The sequence below is a fragment of the Panthera leo genome, chromosome B1 (assembly GCF_018350215.1).
Source record: "Panthera leo isolate Ple1 chromosome B1, P.leo_Ple1_pat1.1, whole genome shotgun sequence".
Classification (NCBI taxonomy): Eukaryota; Metazoa; Chordata; class Mammalia; order Carnivora; family Felidae; genus Panthera; species Panthera leo.
Genome location: NC_056682.1, coordinates 53,667,232 through 53,687,538, shown reverse-complemented (window position 1 = coordinate 53,687,538; position 20,307 = coordinate 53,667,232). Strand labels below are relative to the sequence as shown.

General features: G+C 33.0%; 1 protein-coding gene across 2 annotated transcripts in view; it reads right to left on the bottom strand.

Annotated features, from left to right (window-relative positions):
• GLRA3 (glycine receptor alpha 3) overlaps positions 1-4,620 on the bottom strand; it is a 198,290-nt gene extending 193,670 nt beyond the window's left edge. Inside the window, exon 1 of one of the 2 annotated variants that reach the window (XM_042933891.1) lies at positions 4,535-4,620. In XM_042933891.1, coding sequence (XP_042789825.1) covers positions 4,535-4,605 — 71 coding nt within the window. In that variant the 5' untranslated portion in view covers positions 4,606-4,620. The remainder of the gene's footprint in view (positions 1-4,534) is intronic. The other variant, XM_042933892.1, reaches the window with a different exon arrangement.
• Between the last annotated feature and the right edge of the window lie 15,687 nt (positions 4,621-20,307).

Here is a 20,307-nt window from a genome sequence, read left to right as displayed (position 1 = left end):
ACTTGGGAAATGTGTGATTATTTATAGACACAAAGGTAAGAAGCATATATTATGTGTAGCACAATTTTAAAAAACTATATAGAATCCTATTGCTGTATGTATTTCCTGTATACAGGAAATCATTATGAAAGTTTATTCTTTCAAGTACATTTCTCTTTAATACTTTACATAAGAAAATAGAGCCAACATTAAAAAGGATTTTCCCTATTCTCCAAAACATACCAAGAGCAAAACCAAGAAATTCTATGCCAAAATGTTTTTCTTAGGCTTCAAAGTAAACCAAGATAGCATTTTATTTGTGATTATCATGAAGTCTGAAATTCACATATTTAGTTTTTGACAGAGTGTACCATAATTTATTCAAGTAGCAAGCCTGTAGTTGATATCAAATTATAAATATGAAAAATAAAATTGTATTTTATGAAAATAATCAATTTAAATGAAATATTTTTGGCAGTTCTCCTGTTTTTAGAATTTGTTCTGCAAGCTCTTCATAATCATCACTTATCTGCATTTCAAAGAAAGCTGAACACTGGTGTTCTGTTCCTTATTTTATTAATATGAGGACTAGAACCCAAAAGCCTAGAAGGATTGTTTCAGAAAACTACAATATCTGAGCGAAGTGTGAAACTTTAAAAAAAAAAAAAAAACTTTACTGCTAAGAAATTCAGATTTCTCACATCTGTTTATGCAATTTTCTCACTTGTATTTTTAAAAGAATTATCTTTTTTAAAAAATAAATAAAATAAAAAATAAAAGAATTATCTTTTTTAATAATTCTTCCTTAAAAATTACATTTTTTAGACCTGATATATTCTGATAATGAATACTTCTAATTGTATTGTAGAAGTAAATATTTTTATTTTGATGTTTTTGCCTTCATAAAACTTAACAAAAAGTAAAACTTATGCCAAGACAAATATATCATCTGTGGGCCTGCAATAATAGTCTAAGAAAATGCTATAAATATTTATAATATGTCCCTAACAAATTTTGTACTAGTAATAACAACAGAAACTGTCATACATTATTGATAGAAGTATCAATAGGTACAACTACTTTGGAAAGTTTACAATATCTAATGAAGTGAAACATATTCATGCCCACTCTATGATCCAGCAATTCTTATCTTAGAGAAAGTCTTAGACCCAACCCATTCTGCCCCCAAAATGCATGTATTCACGTGCATGCATTCACATGTATTCACAAAATATTTGTTCAAGAATATTAATAGCAGCACTAGCCAAAATGTAAAAAATACCCAAATATCCTTCAGAGAACACTGGATAAATTGTGATGTCTTCATGTAATGGAATACTATATAGCAATGAGAATAAATTATTGTTACAGGTACTAATATGGACAAAACACATAAACATAATGCTTCTAAAAAACAAAGCTCACTCAAATAAGTATTTATATAAAGTTCAAAAGCAAAAAAAAAAAAAAAAAAAAAAAAGAAAGCATATTCATTGTTGTATAAGTCAGGGTAGTGATCATCTTTGGGCAAAGTGGTGCCTGGAAAAGGTATGGTGGTAGGAGGGTGACTGTTTTTGTGAGGTTTTGGCAATTCTACTTTTTTTTCCCCACTTAGTACTTATCTTTACATGCCTGGCTTATTTCACTAAGGATAATGTCCTCAAAATCCATCCATGTTATTACAGAATTTCCTTCTTTTTTTAAGGCTGCATAGTATTCCCTTGTATTTATATACCACTTTTTTTTGTCCATTCACCTGTCAGTGGACATTTAGGTGTTTCCACACCTTAGCTATTATAAATAGTGCTGCAATAAACATGGAATTACTAATACCTCTTCAATATCCTGACTTTAATTCTTTCAGATAAATAACCAGAACTGGGACTACCAGATCATATGTTAGTTCATTTTTAGTTTTTTGAGGGCAATTCTACTTCTTGATCCATGGTCTCTTCACATGAGTGTGTTATCTTTGTGAAACTTCACATGGAAGCTTATTATTTGTGTATGTATCTGTGTGTATATTACATCTCAATAAGATTTTTTAAAATCTTTAAAGCTTATGAAAAGAAGCTTATACTAGTAAATTATTTAATTATAAAAATATATGTTTCCAGTTGCAATTCTTGCCTCCAAATTGCCCTAAAAAGTATTTTTAAGTTAGATACATTTATAAATTAATACTAAATACTTTTTGTTTTCATTTTTTCTTTTATATTTCCTTTTCATTCAATATGAGCAGACTTAGTGATAAAGAATAGTTTTCCTAAAGATATTTATTTTACAAAATATTTCCAGTAGAAGGAGCTTTCCTTTTTTTTTTTTAACTATAGGAAATTTTCTTTTAAGGGGTATCACTGAAAATAAATATATTTACTTTATTTTATTTTATTTTATTTTATTTTATTTTATTTTATTTTTGACAGAGAGCGAGACAGAGAGAGACAGAGCATGAGTGGAGAAGGGGCAGAGAGAGAGAGATTGAGTGACACAGATTCTGAAACAGGCTCCAGGCTCTGAGCTATCAGCACAGAGACCAACGTGGGGCTCAAACTCACTAGCCACAAGATCATGACCTGAGCGACAGTCAGCACTTAACTGACTGAGTCACCCAGGCACCCCTAAATTTTTAATTTAATTGATTAAAAAATTTAAATGATTAAAGTTCTTCATAGAGCAATGAATTACTCTCATCTAAGACCAGTCTAAGAGAAAAATTTTATTCAAGTTATAAAAGAAGAAAGGAAAAACTTGATAAAGAATATATGTATCGCACAAACTTCTATACTGGGTACGTATTTTTCAAGGGATTGCATTTTTGGATTATTCACAAAGAGCATTTTAAATTACAATTATTTAATATTAATGAAGGTACGTTTTTAAAATTATGATCATCAATTTGAAATAAAATTTGTGTTAATTTAAATAAAACTAGACAAAAATCAAAGGATGTACTGGTGAAGATTATATACTTAAGAATATATTATAACAAATATAGTGAATTACCAGTATACAAATTTGACCTTAATGACCAAAATGGTTTAGTTACTGACATTAAACTTCCTAACTAAGTGTCTACCACTAAGCTATTCTGATTTATTTGAAAAAAAAAATGCATACCGTCATCTAAGATATTAAGAAATAATTAAAGTAAAATAACCCATTTCACTTAAAACATGAATTTTGTACCCCTGTCCATGAAATTTTTATAAATATAAAAATGTTACACTCTTTGTTTTAATCATGTCACAAATAGTAAAATTTGTGACAATTGTCGTTATAAAAATTTAGTCACATTAAAATTTTTTTCACTGAAAATATCCTAGTTTACAGTGGTTTAACCCATACTTCAAAAAAATAATTTTGAAATTATAATAACCTTCACAATTAATTCCTCTTACTACCGTTATATCAAAATAACATAACTTCCTGTAAGGCAGTTTTTATGAGATACGCTATGTTTTTCTAAGGTGCCCAAAGGTGAAAAACTGACATAGCAACCCAGAAGACAATATTTACATACTTCAAATAGAAATTAATATACACACAACTTAGTTATTCCAATTATTTGATTTTAATTCTCTTGAAAAGCTTGAGAGCCATAAAAATGAAATCTTAAGGTATTTACACTAGTAAATTAAAATTTACATTGGTGGTTCAAAAGTCTGTATGAGAAGAATCTTGCTTATATATTGTTGTATTAAGAATAGGGGTTACTTTCTCTGTGCCCCTCCCCTGCTCATGCATGTTCTCTCTATTTCTCTCAAAATAAATAAGTAATCTCAAAAAAAATTTTTTTAAGAATAGGAGTTAAATTATCTGATCTTTTGACTAGTCTCTATTAAAAAATAAATAAATAAATCCCACCAAATATGACTGGACATGATAAGAAAATTACATATCATAAAACAATTTTATTCTTTAGTAGGTTTATTGTAGTATCACTTTCTCTCAAAAGATTATTCTTGACATAAAACATATCTAATGATTTATTTATGACTTTGCTCTCACGTATTACCTGACCTAAGCCCTTTAGAATTGGTACTTACAAGGCCTTAAGTGTTATTTATTTATTTAACTTAACCTCTGGATGTATCAATAATGCTCAGAATTTCTCTGATAAGTAAATGCTTATGTTCTAGATTTTTTTGCCATTTAATTACTTCTAATTACTTCTAATTACTAAATGTTTTGTAACTTTCAAAAAAAAGAGTAACACTCAGAATTTGTATTTCACTTAGAAAAATGAAACTCCAAAAGCAATTTGAGAAAGAAGACCTAGGTTTTGGAAATAATTTTCCAAAGGTAATCTTAGCTGCAAATAATATGAGGCCAGTTACTTAAAAAGCACTATATAGTGAAAATAGAGCAAAGTTACATGTTTTTAGGGATCTTGATAGACTGCTAGACAGTTTTAGGTAGACAACAATACGATTTAAGGGATACTTGCAATGCAATTTCGAATTGCATTCTCGACTTCATCAATAACAAGTGGTTGAAATCTAGTGCACAGGCTTAAATGAATTCTTCAACTGTTAAATACAAGTGGACTCACCTGAGTAACAGTGCTGCTTCCCAGAAGTAAAATCCTGAAACGAATGTCCGAAAGTGTCTCACGTGGGCCATGATACGGAGAGATTTTCACGATCCTGAAATTAATCTTATCCAAGGCATGGGGGATGAGAAAGCCAGGAACGAAAAATGTGCAATCTAACTCTGCGTGGTGTTGCAGGAGACGAACGCCTGGAAAGCTTCAGCACCTTAGACAGCTCCCCGCAGTCGGCAAAGACCCTTTCTTTCAAACACTTGAAATTCCCTTTAGACCCCTTCTCTGGGCATTGAGCAGAAGGAAGATTCACAGGGTTACAAATGTGCAGGTGGTTTACACAGCGAACGCGGAATAAGGGGTGAGATGAAATGTCTGAAGTGCCTAGGTTCTGGGCAACAGTTCACTGAAGCTCTAGCAGCAAAGAAAGCTTGTCCTTCCCAGACTCAGACACCGGAGAAAGAATAACAGCAACAGCCGGAACAAGGATGCTTCTTCACCTGCTCCTAGCGCCGCCCGCCGAATCCCACTCTCCACCTTTGAGTAAAACCCGACACCGCTAGCGCGGCAAAGGGAAGCGGGGGCGGAGCCAAACGACAGTGTTCTGTTCTCCAATCACGACCGCACAGCGGGACTGAGTGGCAGGCTACTCATCTCCGTAGGCCGTGCTTAGCACTTTACCCTTTAAAAAAAGCAGTGAATAACTGGTGCAGAGCCTTAACTCTGACTGGAGGGAGTTGAGGGAAGAAAGCCTCAGGACTAAGCATTGGGAAAGTCAGCGGCTTTTGTGAATTAGGTAGCAAAACAGCGCTGGAGAGACCCTTTTCTATTTTCTTCCGGGAAAAGGCACAATTTGGGAAGAAAGGTCTTTTCAGATGTGACCCCATCTCTTTGACCTCATATCAAAATGCAGGAGTCAACAGTAAACCCAAACCCTTAGAAAAGGCTAGAGAAGAGCAGAGAATATGGTTCATGAGCATCAGCAGAACAGGAGAACCAGCTGCTTCTAAAATTCTCATAACACTAGCCAGCTTCCTTCTGGCCAGGAAACATTGTTGAGTGGACTAAGTTGAGTTTTCTTCAGTTGTAATAAGGGTTCTAAAAAGATGAAGGTGGGAAATCTAAAGAGATGACTACTTAGAGGCACAATGCCACCCAACATTTTTTTTTTCCGTACACACTTTCCATATCTTAATAATAAATTCAAGTGAAGGGGACAACTAGGTCATATGGTACATCTTTTCTTCCATCGTCCATGTACATCTCCCTCTCCTCTCTCTCCCTCCCTCTCGCCCAGCCCACCCCCCTCCCTTATATGGGGATTTGGATTGGAAGACTAGAAAGGAAAAGTGTGTGTGTATGAGTGCGTATGTTATGTGCATATTTATTCATGTATCTCAAAATAGAATTTAAAAAAGACTAATACCTATGCTATTAGATCTTTATAGTGGCTTTTATTTACTATCAACCAGGACTAAAGCTTTCATTACTTGAATCTTAGCTTTTCCCTTAAACTCCCTTAGATATTTATTCTGAAAGCCCCTTTTTAATCACTTAACTTTCTCAATGACTAAACTACATGCCAAGAATGTCTTCTTACTCTTTCACACAAACATTTTCTTGTTAATTAAATTCCAGCAGCAATTGACATATTGACTATCCTGTAATTCTTTGTTTAACTGGAAGGTATAAGTCATTACCTTCTCACCCTCTCAAATGAGGACACAGTGAAAAAAAAATCTTTTTTTATTCTTTAGTAGACAAGCTTATTTACATTTAGTGAGAATAAAGAATTTTTTTATTTATTTTTATATGTTATTACTGTATCTGTCTCTTTCTGCATCTTTGTTTTCTGATTTAAATTACAAACTTCCAGAAGTCTCATAATAAATATCACTGCTTCTACCCATGAATATTTGTACCTGAGAAGGCTCATACAATTTTAATTAACTCAATTTTTCAATGAACCTTTTGAAAGCTCACTAAGAACAAATTCTTTTTAGTTGGTCATTCTTTGAACAGCAATAATTCTTTTAAATACCACACATAATAAAAGAAACAAAACTTATTATATTTCAAGGAGACCTGAATTCCTTACCTTGTTTCCACTATCTAATTGGGTATCTTTGGAAAACTAATCTACTTTAAAAAATATCTTTATTTAATATATCTTTAAAAATATATCCATTGAGGGAATTGAGTTAAATTACCTCTGAGATTCATTCTCTGGTCCCAAGGAAGCAACCAATGGAAGTTTATTTAAGTGAGCAAATTAATGCACAACATTTAAAATTCTGTGTTTGCATTAATCTGGATAGTTAGGTTACATGACAGCTTAAAAGATGATAATTTTAGCTATTTCATCTCATTATTAATATTAAAACATGTAAATATTATACTTTATCAAATTAATATATACCTAGTCAATCAGTTTTTGAGTATAAATGTCATGTAAGAGGACAGTAATATGGAACCTCCAGATTAATGTTTTTTTCACAAAACCATTATTATTCCTTCAAATTATTTATGAAAAGCTATGATCCTCCTCTTTTATTTGTTTGACTTGTCACTGCAGTAAGGCTAATGACCATTATTTAGAATAGAACCTAGCATATAGTAGATACTCAATAATTTTTGAATGCATTAATAATCATATTAGAAACAATATATATTTTTTGAATTAGATTTGTGAATTTGTTACACTACATTGGGTACTAGATTAATTTTGACTAAGTAAATCAGAAATTAATCAAAGAGTGGGTTGTAGTGCTTTGTTTCTTTGAGTTAACATGTAATGATTAATTTTCCAGGGCTTCTTGTCTATGGATTTTTATATTGTTTGCTTTTAATTTCTATAAGGTCAAAATGAATTTCATGCATCTACATATTTGTGACAGCTATTCTCATAAATTTTATTCTTTTGAGAATAATAGTCCTGATTGGACGGGTAAGGAAATGAATGTGTTTTTGGAAAAAAGACCATTCTGTGGCTGATGAATAACTGACTAGTCCATTTATATAAAATTAAGCTGGATTCTGATTTGCTCAAATCTCTGCTCTTCTCCTTATTGCCTTTATTATTTCTCTCTTGAACTAACAGATGATATTTTATGTTATCTAAGACATGGGATTTCAGAGCTGAATGTGATATTAATCTTCATCAGATTTAATACTTTCCTTCTACAAAGGAAGTAATTGTAGCCTGCAGTGGTTAAGTGATGGTTACACACCCACAAATTTAGCAAGTTGAAAATATTAAACTTGAACTTGGTGCCTTTGGCACCAATTGTCTACTCCCACTGAGCTATCTTTAATAGTGTATTTCTACTATTGTCTCAAACTGTATGTATATTGACTAACCTAGAGAAAAGTAAATCAAATTCAATCTAATGTAAAACTTTTATCAGATGCTCAGTTATTACTGCCTATGATCTAAAACATGTGATAATATAGATAGATAGATAGATAGATAGATAGATAAAATGATTTGCAATTTAGTAAAAGAGTTACTTACTTTTTTTGAAGTCAATGTAGTATGGGGTTAGAAATAGTTTACTGAGAGTTGATCAGGTTCAGTCATATGGGGTCATTCTAATCATCTCATCAAAAGGTTATGTATAAGTAAAATGCCAGTTTAAAAAGTTATAAAAAGTAATGTCATTTTTTGGAATAATTATAATATTCACATATTTCAATTAACACTCTCTGGGAAAGTTGAAAGAAAGTTTTAATTTAGGAATCAATCAGAAAGTCACTTGTTCAGGGGTGCCTGAGTGGCTCAGTAGGTAGAGTGTCTGACTTTGGCTCAGATCATGATCTCACAGGTCGTGAGTTTGAGCCCTGCGTCAGGCTCTGTGCTGACAGCTCGGAGCCTGGAGCCTGCTTCAGATTCTGTCTCCTTCTCTCCCTGCCCCTCCCCCACTCATGTTCTGTCTCTGTCTCTCTCAAAAATAAATAAACATTAAGAAAAAAATTTTTTAAAAGAAAGTCACTTGTTCAGAACAAATCAAATAGAAGAGAATTAATCTTATTGCAGAGGTAGATATTATCACCAAGTAAGTGAGCTTAGTGAATTTATCTTTTGTACAGGGATCTGATTCATAATAATCATGACATGTTGGCAGATCAAGTACCTCTTTTGGAATAGTGGTAGAAATATCTAATAATTTATCTCCATCTCCTTGTTCAAGATACAAAGTTTCTCACAGGAATCTCAGCAACAGCCTCCTAATTGTTCTTCCTGTTTGCTCTCTGATTCCCCTGTAATTCTCCCTTGTGAATATTAAAGAGTTTTTATTTGTTTCTTTTGTTTGTTTTCGTAAATCAGATGATGCCACTTGTATTCCTAAAACCCATTAATGCCTTTCCATTGCAATAGACTAAAATCCACAGGAATTTAGAATAACAATCAGAAGACCAAAAGCTGGGCTTGAAAAAATCCACAGTTCTCTTTACAGATGACAAGGCTCTGAATGATTTTCAATCGGCAAATTCCTCAAATTTTTACTAGTCTCCCTTTTCACCACTATGCACCAGTAACATAAGCTGTTCCTTATCTCATGATTTCTCTACTTCAAACACTCTTCCATTTCGGCTTCTTGTGTCTAGTCTTTTTCTAGCCTTTAATTCAGAGTATGAGTGAATTTTTCTTTCCTTCTTTTCTTTCTTTTCCTTCTTTTCTTTTCTTTTCTTTCTTTTCTCTCTTTCCATTTCTTTTCTTTCTTTCTTTCTTTCTTTCTTTCTTTCTTTCCTTTCAAAAATATCCTTTTTACCTTTAAATCAGGATTCATATCCTTCATAGATTCAATTATAATTTGATGTTTGCCTTTGTTTCAATACTCTTGAAAGGCAGGGGCAATATGCATCATTATGTTAGCACAGTGTCTGGCACATTAGGAAGTATCTGCTGAGTGAATGAATGAATGAATTAATCCACATCCTCTGCTCTTTGGTTGTCCCTTTTCTAGAGTCCATTCTTACTAATCTCTTTTAGCCCATTCTTTCTTCACAATTATTTAAGATATTTATATTATGGTGTTCTTTCCAGGTCAAATATATTCCTTTGCCATCTGAAAGTAACCTTCAAGTTTATATGTGTGCCCTCAGTTCACTCTGAGAGTGCCTTATCAGTAAGATGAATATTATCCACTATATTGTAATTTTTACTATTTTAATACTCACTCAGGCTTGTCATCTTTTTCTCCAGATAGTAGTGGTAATTTGCCATATTTCCTTAGGTGATCTTAAATAGTAGGATATTAGAAGCAGTTAATTTATTGAATATTTCATTTTTTTCTCTGAATTTTTGGTATCAAGTAGGCACAACTTGCAACAGTACCTCCAAATTATTTCTTCAAACAATGCATTTATCAACAAATATAGAATTTATAATATGCATCATCTTAGGTGCTTCCTGAATACACATGTGAATGAAAAACAAATCTTGTCCCAGAGGAGCTGCAATCTATATAATATGTACGATATACATGAATATTCATTGTATCTCATAGAATGTAAGTACTGAAGGATACAAAGAGAAATGCTTATGGGAATTCAAATGAATTACTTTAAAATGGAAAGTATGAGACAATTGGAAAATCTTCATAAGGTAAGGGATATTTAGCAAAGCTTTGAAACCAATGCACAGTTAATTTTTAGAATTTATAATGAAAAAAACTTTGTAAGAGGAGGGTAAAATATCTTCAAAAGCATAAAAGAGAAAACAGTGGGGTGAATAATTTTGAATGATAACATTTGTGTAGTTAACTACTGTATTGAATACGTTGCATATTATCTTAATTTCTGCTCTCAAGACTCTAAGGTATACATAATCTTATCTATGTTTTAATGATGAAGAAATTGAGGTTCAAAAATTTTAAATGGCTTTTCCAATATCTCAATTTATATTATTGGTATAAAAACAGGGGGTGGGGGTGACTGAAGGAAAGTAGTGAAAAAGAAGCTTGAAGCATATCACAGATGGCCATAAATATTGGTCAAATAATGCACAAAGTTAAAAATTGTTGCTGAGTTTTCTGGATGGTTAATAATATGTTAACATGGTTGTAATGGCAGAGATATCTTCCTCCACTTATTAATTCAATAAAACCCCATTTCATACTTACACTCCTGAGGCAATTTTCTCATGGGGTAGATTTTCCATCTCTTACATGTTGAAATATAAAAAAAAATCTTCCAAACAAATAAAATGCAAAACATCACAACTTTAACTTGTATCCTTTTCATTTTTGATCTGAGGGGACTTATGAGTATGATTCTTTTAGTGTCATATATATTTCATCACACACTAAATTGCTTATGGCACTCAACTACAGATTGGAGTACATTTTATTTCTCAAAATGGGTAATAATACCACTTCATAAGAAATTCAATAAAATATTTTCTCCAAAACTCTGACTTAATTTGAAAATGATGAATACTGACATATGTTGTTAAATTTCCAGGCAAAAAAAAAAAACAAAACAAAAAACACCTTGAAAAGTTCAGCAATCCCTTTACATACTTATATTGATTTATTTCTAAAATAATATTTTTTACTTCATTAACAAAAAGGTCAGCTGTAGGACGTGAACAACTACTGAAATTTGATTCCTAGGCAATAGCTAACCACTTGTGTTTGAAGTCTAAATATTGCAATTCTATTACTTTGTAGTATAAACTAATGATGCATATATTAATCTCCACAGTTTAGCCACAAACACAGTAAGAAGAAACATTAAGAACTTATCTATTTGACATATTAACTACATAACAAAGTGACTATATAATAACCAAAATATGTAATAATGTGCAATAATTAATAATTTGCCTATATAGAAGCAAGTAAAATCCATAAATTCATACAGCTAATAAATACTTTATGATTTTGACTATTAATTTCTAATTTATGAAAATGACAAAAATTTATATATGAATTTTATGGGGAAATTATTGCTCCCAATATTCTTTCCACTGTCTTTAAGATTTCCTTAAGAGTTTATATCTGGTATTTTTGAAAGAGTAAATATCCTTTAAAAAAACAATCATCTCATACATACCTAAAGACTAGGAAAATATTTGCTTAAAAAACCTAAATGCTTAGCTGAGATTGCACAGAAATCTGCCCAAACCAATGAAAGAGCAGGAAACTGAAAAAGCAAGTGAAGCCTAAAGCTGTAAGGATTCCAGCAGTAACCAGCTGATCCTCTTGGTTAGAGCTTCAGTTTTTGCCTGATAGTGACTTGGAGGCAAGGACTATAGCTCAAACAAAGGCCTAAAGAGTTATGTCTTTTTTTTAAATGTATATTTATTTATTTTTGAGAGAGAGAGAGAGCACAAGCAGAGGAGGGGCAGTGAGAGAGAGGCAGGCACAGAATCTGAAGCCGGTTCCAAGCTCAGAGCAGTCAGTGCAGAGCCTAATGCGGGGCTCGAACCCACAAACCATGAGATCATGACCTGAGCTGAAGTTCCACACTTAACCTACTGAGCCACTCAGACGCCCTTATGTCTTTTAAACCAGAAATCCCAAGAATTAATAACCATAGGAAGCAACTATCCACCACAGGAAAAACTATAACCATAGGAAAAACTGTCCATATTCCAAAGGATTCTGAGAAGGAAACTTGTCTGCCTCAGCTTTAGCTCTTAATGGAGGCAGACAACTCTCAGTGAAAAGTTATTTGCCAAAACAAACCTACACAAAGTTTTTGAGCCAGAATTGATACCTCCTAAGGCCACACGAATGCCAAGTTTCAAATATGTATTTAAGTTGTGCTGTGATTATCGTGTCCTAGAAATCTTGCAGAAACAGCTATAGATACTCTCTGGAGGAATATATCTTAAGACCAAGTTTGAAAGAATTCCCATAGATAAAGTTTCAAGGAACATACATCCAATACCCACCCCCCCCCAAAAAAAAATCACACAAATAGATAGGCCACCACTGTTAACCAATAAAAAATGGATAGATAGTCAGCAAAGCAGTTAAAAAAATTAGAAGAGCAGAGGCTAAATGGTGGAATAATGACTAGAGAATATACAATAAGTGCATTTAATATGTGAAAAGAATAAAAATATGACTGGAACTATAAATTGGCCAGATAGGTCTGAAAAATAACCAAGGAAGTATCTAGAAGTAAAAATTATGAAAGATAAAAAAAAAAAAAAAAAAAAAAAAAAACTTTGGATAGTTGAAGCAGCAGATTAAATATCCCAAAAGGGAATTAGTGGATTGGAAGGTAGATCTGAAAAAATATACAATATGGGCCAACAGAGTCAAAAATATTCAAAGTAGTTTTAAAGACATGGAGAAGAGATTCATAATTTTCAGCAGACATCAGATTTGTGTTTCTCCCCCTCTTCCCAAAAAGGTATAAATTAAATGGGGGTAAGTAAAATATGAAGAAATAAATACCTGAAATTTTTATCAAAATGATTAAAGGCATTGTTCTAATCTTATAGAAGCGCAAAATGTCCCAGTGGGGCAAGTAGACAGAAAACTACAACTAGACTCATCTCAGTTAGTACTATTAAAGAAGAAAAACAAAACAAAACAAAACAAAAAACAACTTTCAATGACAATTGTGAAAGCATGGTAAGAAAGGCTTTATTGAAGGGGTATGGGTATTTGACCACAGAGATGAAATGTTGCAGTGGGGGAGAGAAATCAAACTCAACTCCAAATATAGCTTCAGCAAGTAGAAATTAATAGCCAAAGAGCAGGGTGCAGGTCATTTGATAAAATTTACTAGAGGAAACAGGGGCGGGGGAGGGGTGGTGGTTTTGGCTAAAGTGACCTAACAGGATTCTTGCTGCAGGCAGTCCAGCTGACCTGGGGTACGGTGGGGAATAAGGAACATGATTAGATACCAATGGCTATCAGAAATTGAGGATGTGGGGTTCTTATTAAAATAATTTAGCAGAATTCTTGCTAAAATTAGACAATGCAAAGATGAACTCAAAAGTCCAAAAGTCAGAAAAGCCTAGGGGAGGCTGAGTAGAGTTTGGTCAATGAGAAAATCAGTGTCAATACAACTACATAATACTGAAGTCAAAGAAAAGTTCTCAAAATCCACTACAGACAAAAGGTTATTTTTAAAAATGAAACTAAGGTGTAACAGCTATATACAGTTTGTAAGAACCAGAAGTAAACTAAAGGATATCAGGAAGGATAAAAGTAAGAGGAGAAGAAAGTACATCAGGGCACTGTTAACCAATAAAAAATGGATAGATAGATGATAGATAGATAGATAGATAGATAGACAGACAGATAGATGATAGATAGATAAAAGCTAGTGTAGCCACACTAATATTAAACAAAATTGAAGAAAATTGCATATTTACACACAAAAAGGGTCTTTATGTAATGAAAATTTTTCACCAGAAAGACATGAAACTTCTAAATATGTATGCACTTAAAAATATAACTTTAAAACATGTAATGCAAAAAAAATGGCATTTTTAAAAAGAAACTTTTTTAAATGTTTATTTTATTTTTGAGAGAGAGAGAGAGAGAGAGCATGAGCAGGGGAGGGACAGAGAGAGAGGGAGACAGAGGATCTGAAGCAGGCTCTGCACTAACAGCAGAGAGCCCAATGTGGGGCTTGAACTCAAACTGTGAGATCATGACCTGAGCAGAAGTCAGATACTTAACCAACTGAGCCACCCAGGCATCCAAAAAAGGCATTTTAACATACTATTCAATGGCTGTTAGATCAAGCTTACAAAAAATCAGGATATAAATTATGAAAGTATATATATATATATATATATATATATATAGTGTTTATTATATATATTATAAATACATCATTTAGTATATACATATATAGTGTGTGTGTGTGTATAGTAAACAAATTTTATGTAATGAATATACAATGTTACCTCCTCCAAATTAAGCACTTTTTAGGCATGTGTTGAACATCTGTAAAAAGTGAACATAATAATGTATTCTATAAGTTTCAACTAATTTAAAGAAGTGCCATCATTTCAGAGAATGCATTTATGACTGATATTTAATCAAGTTAAAATGAATAACTATGCATTAAGAAACTTGTGGGTACAAACAAATATATAAATATATATCAGGGGCGCCTGGGTGGCTTGGTCGGTTAAGCGCCCGACTTCGGCTCAGGTCATGATCTCACGGTCTGTGAGTTCGAGCCCCGCATCGGGCTCTGTGCTGACAGCTCAGAGCCTGGAGCCTGTTTCAGATTCTGTGTCTCCCTCTCTCTCTGCCCCTCCCCTGTTCATGCTCTGTCTCTCTCTGTCTCAAAAATAAATAAATGTTAAAAAAAAAAAAAATTTTTTTAAAAATAAAAAAATATATATATATCAAATCACAAAATAAGCTTAATGATAATAAAATGCATATTAAAAGCAGCTAAACTGGTGATTAATTAGAAATGTGTGCTGTTAAATGTTCATAAATCAAGGCTGAAAATTAACAATATATGATACATCTTTTGGATGTTGGAATGAACAACTGGATATTCATAAGTGTAGAAAGAAAGAATAAATGCAGGAGGAAAAATAAAGTGGAAAACAAAGATAAACTAGATGATCATGAAAGCCAAATATTTGACAAATTTAATAATAATATAATATATTATTATAATATAGTTGTCAAAGTATTTGTAGACAGACGTTTCCTTAAAAATAACATAAAAATATAGCAGACAAAGTATGGATAGGTAGAATATTTCTTTAACAAAATCAAGAAGAATAAAGACTGACAATACAAAACAAACATGGAAAGATTTCATGAACAGGAATTAAAAAAAAGAAGAAATAGGTCATTTATATTTCTTTTAGGTCATATATAAGATGTTCAACTTTATTTGTAGGTAAGGAATTCAAATTAAATTATGGGGCAAAATTTTAGAGCCAACAGATTGACAAAATTAAATTTAATCAATAATACCAATTGTTCCAAGAACGTGGGATCAATATAGAACTTATATAGTGATAATGAGAATACACATGATATAAAACCAATTAATCTAATGGTTGTGAGCCCATTGTTGTGTATTTGATTTCAATAGAAAATTGCCTACTCTCCCCTTTTAAATTAGGAAACTTTATAAAAATATTTTCGAGCGGCATATTTTAGAATGTTTCTAAAAGTCCATTTAGTTAAATAGCTATTAACTATCCTCTTTAACAAAAAATTGTCACTTAACATGGCTCATTAATTCTTTTACTTTTGAATCTTCAGACTAAAGCTTTTTTTCCTCTGCAACTCCTCCCTCCCCCACCTTTCTCTAAACTTAATTGAAATGCAGACTCAGAGTTGTTTTACTAGAGAGCTCCCACTTGACACTAAATATAGTGATTAAACTCAATGACCTCCTTTAAACTTGTAAGGTTTTTTTCTTTTTTCTTTGTTTTAATGTTTTGGAAAGGCAATATTTTATGTTTTACCTTTCACTCTGGTGAAAATGCAAATAAATAACCAAAAGGGTGGTTTATAGATAAAATTAGAAACTTCTGTAGTAGCAAACACCTTTGAGTGTTTTATAAAATTCTCATTTATGTTCAGCTGGTAATGTGTAAAACATACATGTGAAATTCTAGGATTGCTTATGATAATGTGTTTGTGGTTCTCATGATCCCTTCAGGTCCTCTGAACTAGAGTCCTTTTATTATTCTATCCACCTCCAGAATTTTGTGTTACAGTTTGCCCACATTTATGGTATGTGGGGTCAGGACCAATCCAGGCCTTCACTGATATATTAGGCAAAGTATCATTTTATATATACATAAAGTATCATAGACAGTTGACCTAAATATGGCTGTTGTGAGTTGAATCATAACCCCTGAAAAGAGGTGTGTTTGGATTCTTAACCTTTAGTACCTCAGAATGTGACCTTATTTGGAGATAGAATCTTTATAGACATGATCAAGTTAAAATAAATCATTAGGAGGGATCCTAATGCAGTATGACTAGTATCATTTTAAAAAGGGGAAATTTGGGGGTGCCTGGGTGGCTCAGTCAGTTAAGCATCGGACTTTGATTCAGGTCATGATCTCAAGGTTGGTGAGTTCAAGCCCCTCATTGCAGTCTGTGCTGACAGTTCAGAGCCTGGAGCCTGCCTCAGATTCTGTCTTCCTCTCTCTCTGCCCCTCCTCTGCTCGCATTCTCTCTCTCTCTCTCTCTCTCTCTCTCTCTCTCTCTCTCTCTCTCAAAAATAAATATTTGAAAAAGTTATAAAAAGGGGAAATTTGGACACAGAGATAGATATCCTAGAAAGAAGAGGAGAGAGGCACAGAGAGATGATGGACATCTATAAGCTAAGGAAAGGGGTCTGGAACAGATCCTTTTCTTACAGCTCTCAAAAGGAACCAATTGGTAACACCTTGATTTTGGACTCCTAGCCTCCATATCTGTAAGACAATAAATTTCTGTTAAGGTCCTTCCTCGCCCCCATCTGTGGTACTTTTTAAGTGGCAGCCCTACCAAAGGAATACATGGGGTTCTGTATACTTTTTCTCCAGACTCCTGGCTGTCTTTTCCAAGTCAATTAGCTCTTGAAATCAATCTACAGATGGGAACAGGAGAAGCTTTAGGCTTGAAGGAGATCTTGATAGAGAAAACTGATGAGGACTCTTCCTTGGGCTAGAACAGAATCACCATATTCTCTGCAATCCCTGGCACACGGAGATCCCTAGAGGAAAATTTGACATTGATGAAAGTTTGTCCAATGCATGTGATATTAGAAACTAGGGAAAAGCTGGACTATGTCCTCTGCTCTTAAAGTTGAGAATATGCCTGGAGACCTGGGAATGGCAAAGGCTTCATCCTGCTACTCAGCAGGGGACCTGCAGCCCTTCTGCCCCTGAACCACTAGCTCAGGGCTGTAAAAACCAGCCAAACTGCCCCCACTTGTTTACTCCTACTACCAGATCTAAAGGCTAATAGAGAGAATAACAAATCATCTCAGGGATTCTAGCAGCCAGAGAGAAGATCCAGTCAGCACAAACACGTTTCATGCCAGCAAAACAGAGTTGCTCCAAGAGACAGAAAGTTACTTTGAACGAATAACAAAAAGCCTCAAGAAAACTCAAGTGAATCCCAATCACAAATGCTTTCTGGAACACAAATATTAAGATTTCCCAACTAAATACTTCAGCAGGTAAACTGAAGGATAGTATGCTTAAATTGTGAACCCGTTTACGGATATAGAAGATCGAGTAGAAGAAATGTCTCCAAGCACAAAGTGAAAATATTAAGTGGCACAAGTTATGTGGGAAAAACAAAAACCAAAAAACAAAAAAAGACATGCCATTATAGAGTAGATACAATAAAAATAACAAAAAAATTGGACTTCCATAAGAAAAAAAATGAATGACAGAGCTTAAGAGATGGTAAGTAACAAATATATAAAGAAATCTCTTAATGAATTGAATAAAGAACTAAATTATCAGATTGATGAGACTCACTGAACTTCAGACAGGTTTAAAAAGAAAAAGAATAAAGCTAGGCATACTTTGTTAATTATTAATGTGTAATTAATACATTTAAAATAAAAAAAATACTATGAGCTTTCAGACATATTCTAATACAAAAATCTAAATGAACAATTAGGAAAAAAAAAAAAAAGAATCCAGCAATTTATCTAAGGGAAAAAAAATTACTGTGCAACTAGGTGAAGTTCATAGGAAGAAGGCAAGAGCATTTTGATATAAGAAAATATGCCAACATAATCAAGTATCGCGTGCCTGGGTGGCTCCATCATTTAGTATCTGACTTCGGCTCAGGTCACGATCTCATGCTTCATGAGTTCAAGCCTCCCTTTGGGTGAGCACAAGCCCCGTATCAGGTGAGTATGAGCCCTGCTTTGGGCAAACATGAGCCCCGCTTCAGGTAAAACATGAGCCCTGCTTTGGGCTTATGATCCTTGCTCACTTGTCTCTTACTCACTTGCACCCTCTCTCTCTCTCTCTCAAAAAAAAAAAAAAAAAAAAAAAAAAAAAAAATATATATATATATATATATATATATATATATATAAACAATAATAATAGTAATAATCAAGTATCAACAAATTTAAGAAATAAAACATTATTACTAAAGGAGTTTGGCAAGATTTGATAAAATTTCTAAATTTCAAAAAATAAAAAAGTGTGCATGTAGAACATTTGGATGCAGTAAATATTGTCAAACATGCTGCAGGAAATATGCTATAAGTTAAAGCTTTCCAGCAGTTTAATAATATTTGGAAATTAAAACATGATTATTCTACAATGCTTTGCAGGTTTTTGTGGACACATTAAAGCATCTGAAATAATGAAATGACTCAAACAAAACTCAAAAGTAGACATAAACCACTTAGAGAGCTCATAGAAATGAGAATATTTAGTATGGTCTATTTATACAATGTTGGGGGACAAGAATTCCTGTCCCCTTCAAGGTCCTTCTAGCTGAACTAAGACTCAAATTGACATGAGACAGATTAACAGGAGAAAATAAAATTTAATAGTATATGGGAATCCACACAGACATGGAAATTCCAACGACAGGTAAAATGAGGTATATATGTCATTTTGAGCTAAGGAGAAAGAGGTAGGGGTCTGGGTATTCAAAGGAAAATAATGCACTTAGAAACCATGAGACAGAGAGGACTTGGGTCAAACTGGCCTTGCTAGGTTCCTCCCTGCCTGCCATACACCATTCATATCATAATAGAGCTATCTATGGTACAAGCTCTCTTCCTGGAGCAAGGCCTCTATATAAATCCTTTTAGGCAGTTGTGGGGAGGTGAAGAGCTTTCCTGAATTTACTAGGTCTCAATTGCTTTAAATTGAAAATAATCATTTTGCTAAAGCAGTATATTTTGGGGAAATCTGTCTTGAACCCTTCAATAAAATAAATATATTTAGGTTTAAGTGGATAGAGGGAAATGGAGACACACAAATGGAAGAAAATGCACTTACTTAATGCTTCTCTAATATGTCTAATATTATAATCACATTTGTGCATTTATATGAAAAAATGTATGATATAGAGAAAAAATTGGCATCCTTTTCCATAATTACTAGGGCTTGGAAATCTTAGCACACACTCTTTGGGAGATGGTCTTGGAAAACACTGAATTAAACATTTTTAGACCAGGTTTTCCCATCAGCTATCAGCACAACTATCTTATTTTCTTCAAATTATGTAAAAAGTACTGATGTGAGCCAATCAAAGGAATTTTTACTATATGTACAGTTTTGTCAGAATTTTGTTCTTTCATATATACTGGTGTTTAAAATTTAAGACTTATTATATCACATAGACAATATTTATGAGATCAGTTATATGGCTAAAAATACAATAAATTTTATTTGTTTTGTTTGCTTAAATAAGCATATTTCTATGTTGGGGGTGCCTGGGTGGCTCAGTCAGTCAAGCATCTGACTCTTGATTTTGGCTCAGGTCATGATCCCAGAGTTATGGGATTGAGCCCCACATTGGGCTCCACAGTGAGAGTGGAGCCTGCTTAAGATTCTCTCTCTCTCCCTCTGCCCCTCTCCCCTGCTCATGCACTTTCTCTAAAATTAAAAAAAATATATAATAATAACAGTAAAGATATTATATAAAGTTGTCTTAATAAAATTATGTATATTACATATTTTATTTTGTAGTGATTTTTTATGAGTTCATAAATTTGCTTTCAGCTAAAGGATTTAATCATATTTTCATTACAAAATATTTTCTCCAGATTAGTATAGTTGTTTCCCAGTTAGTAATTCATCCTTTTTTCTGTCTTATAATAGAATTTTCCTATGCACTTAACTT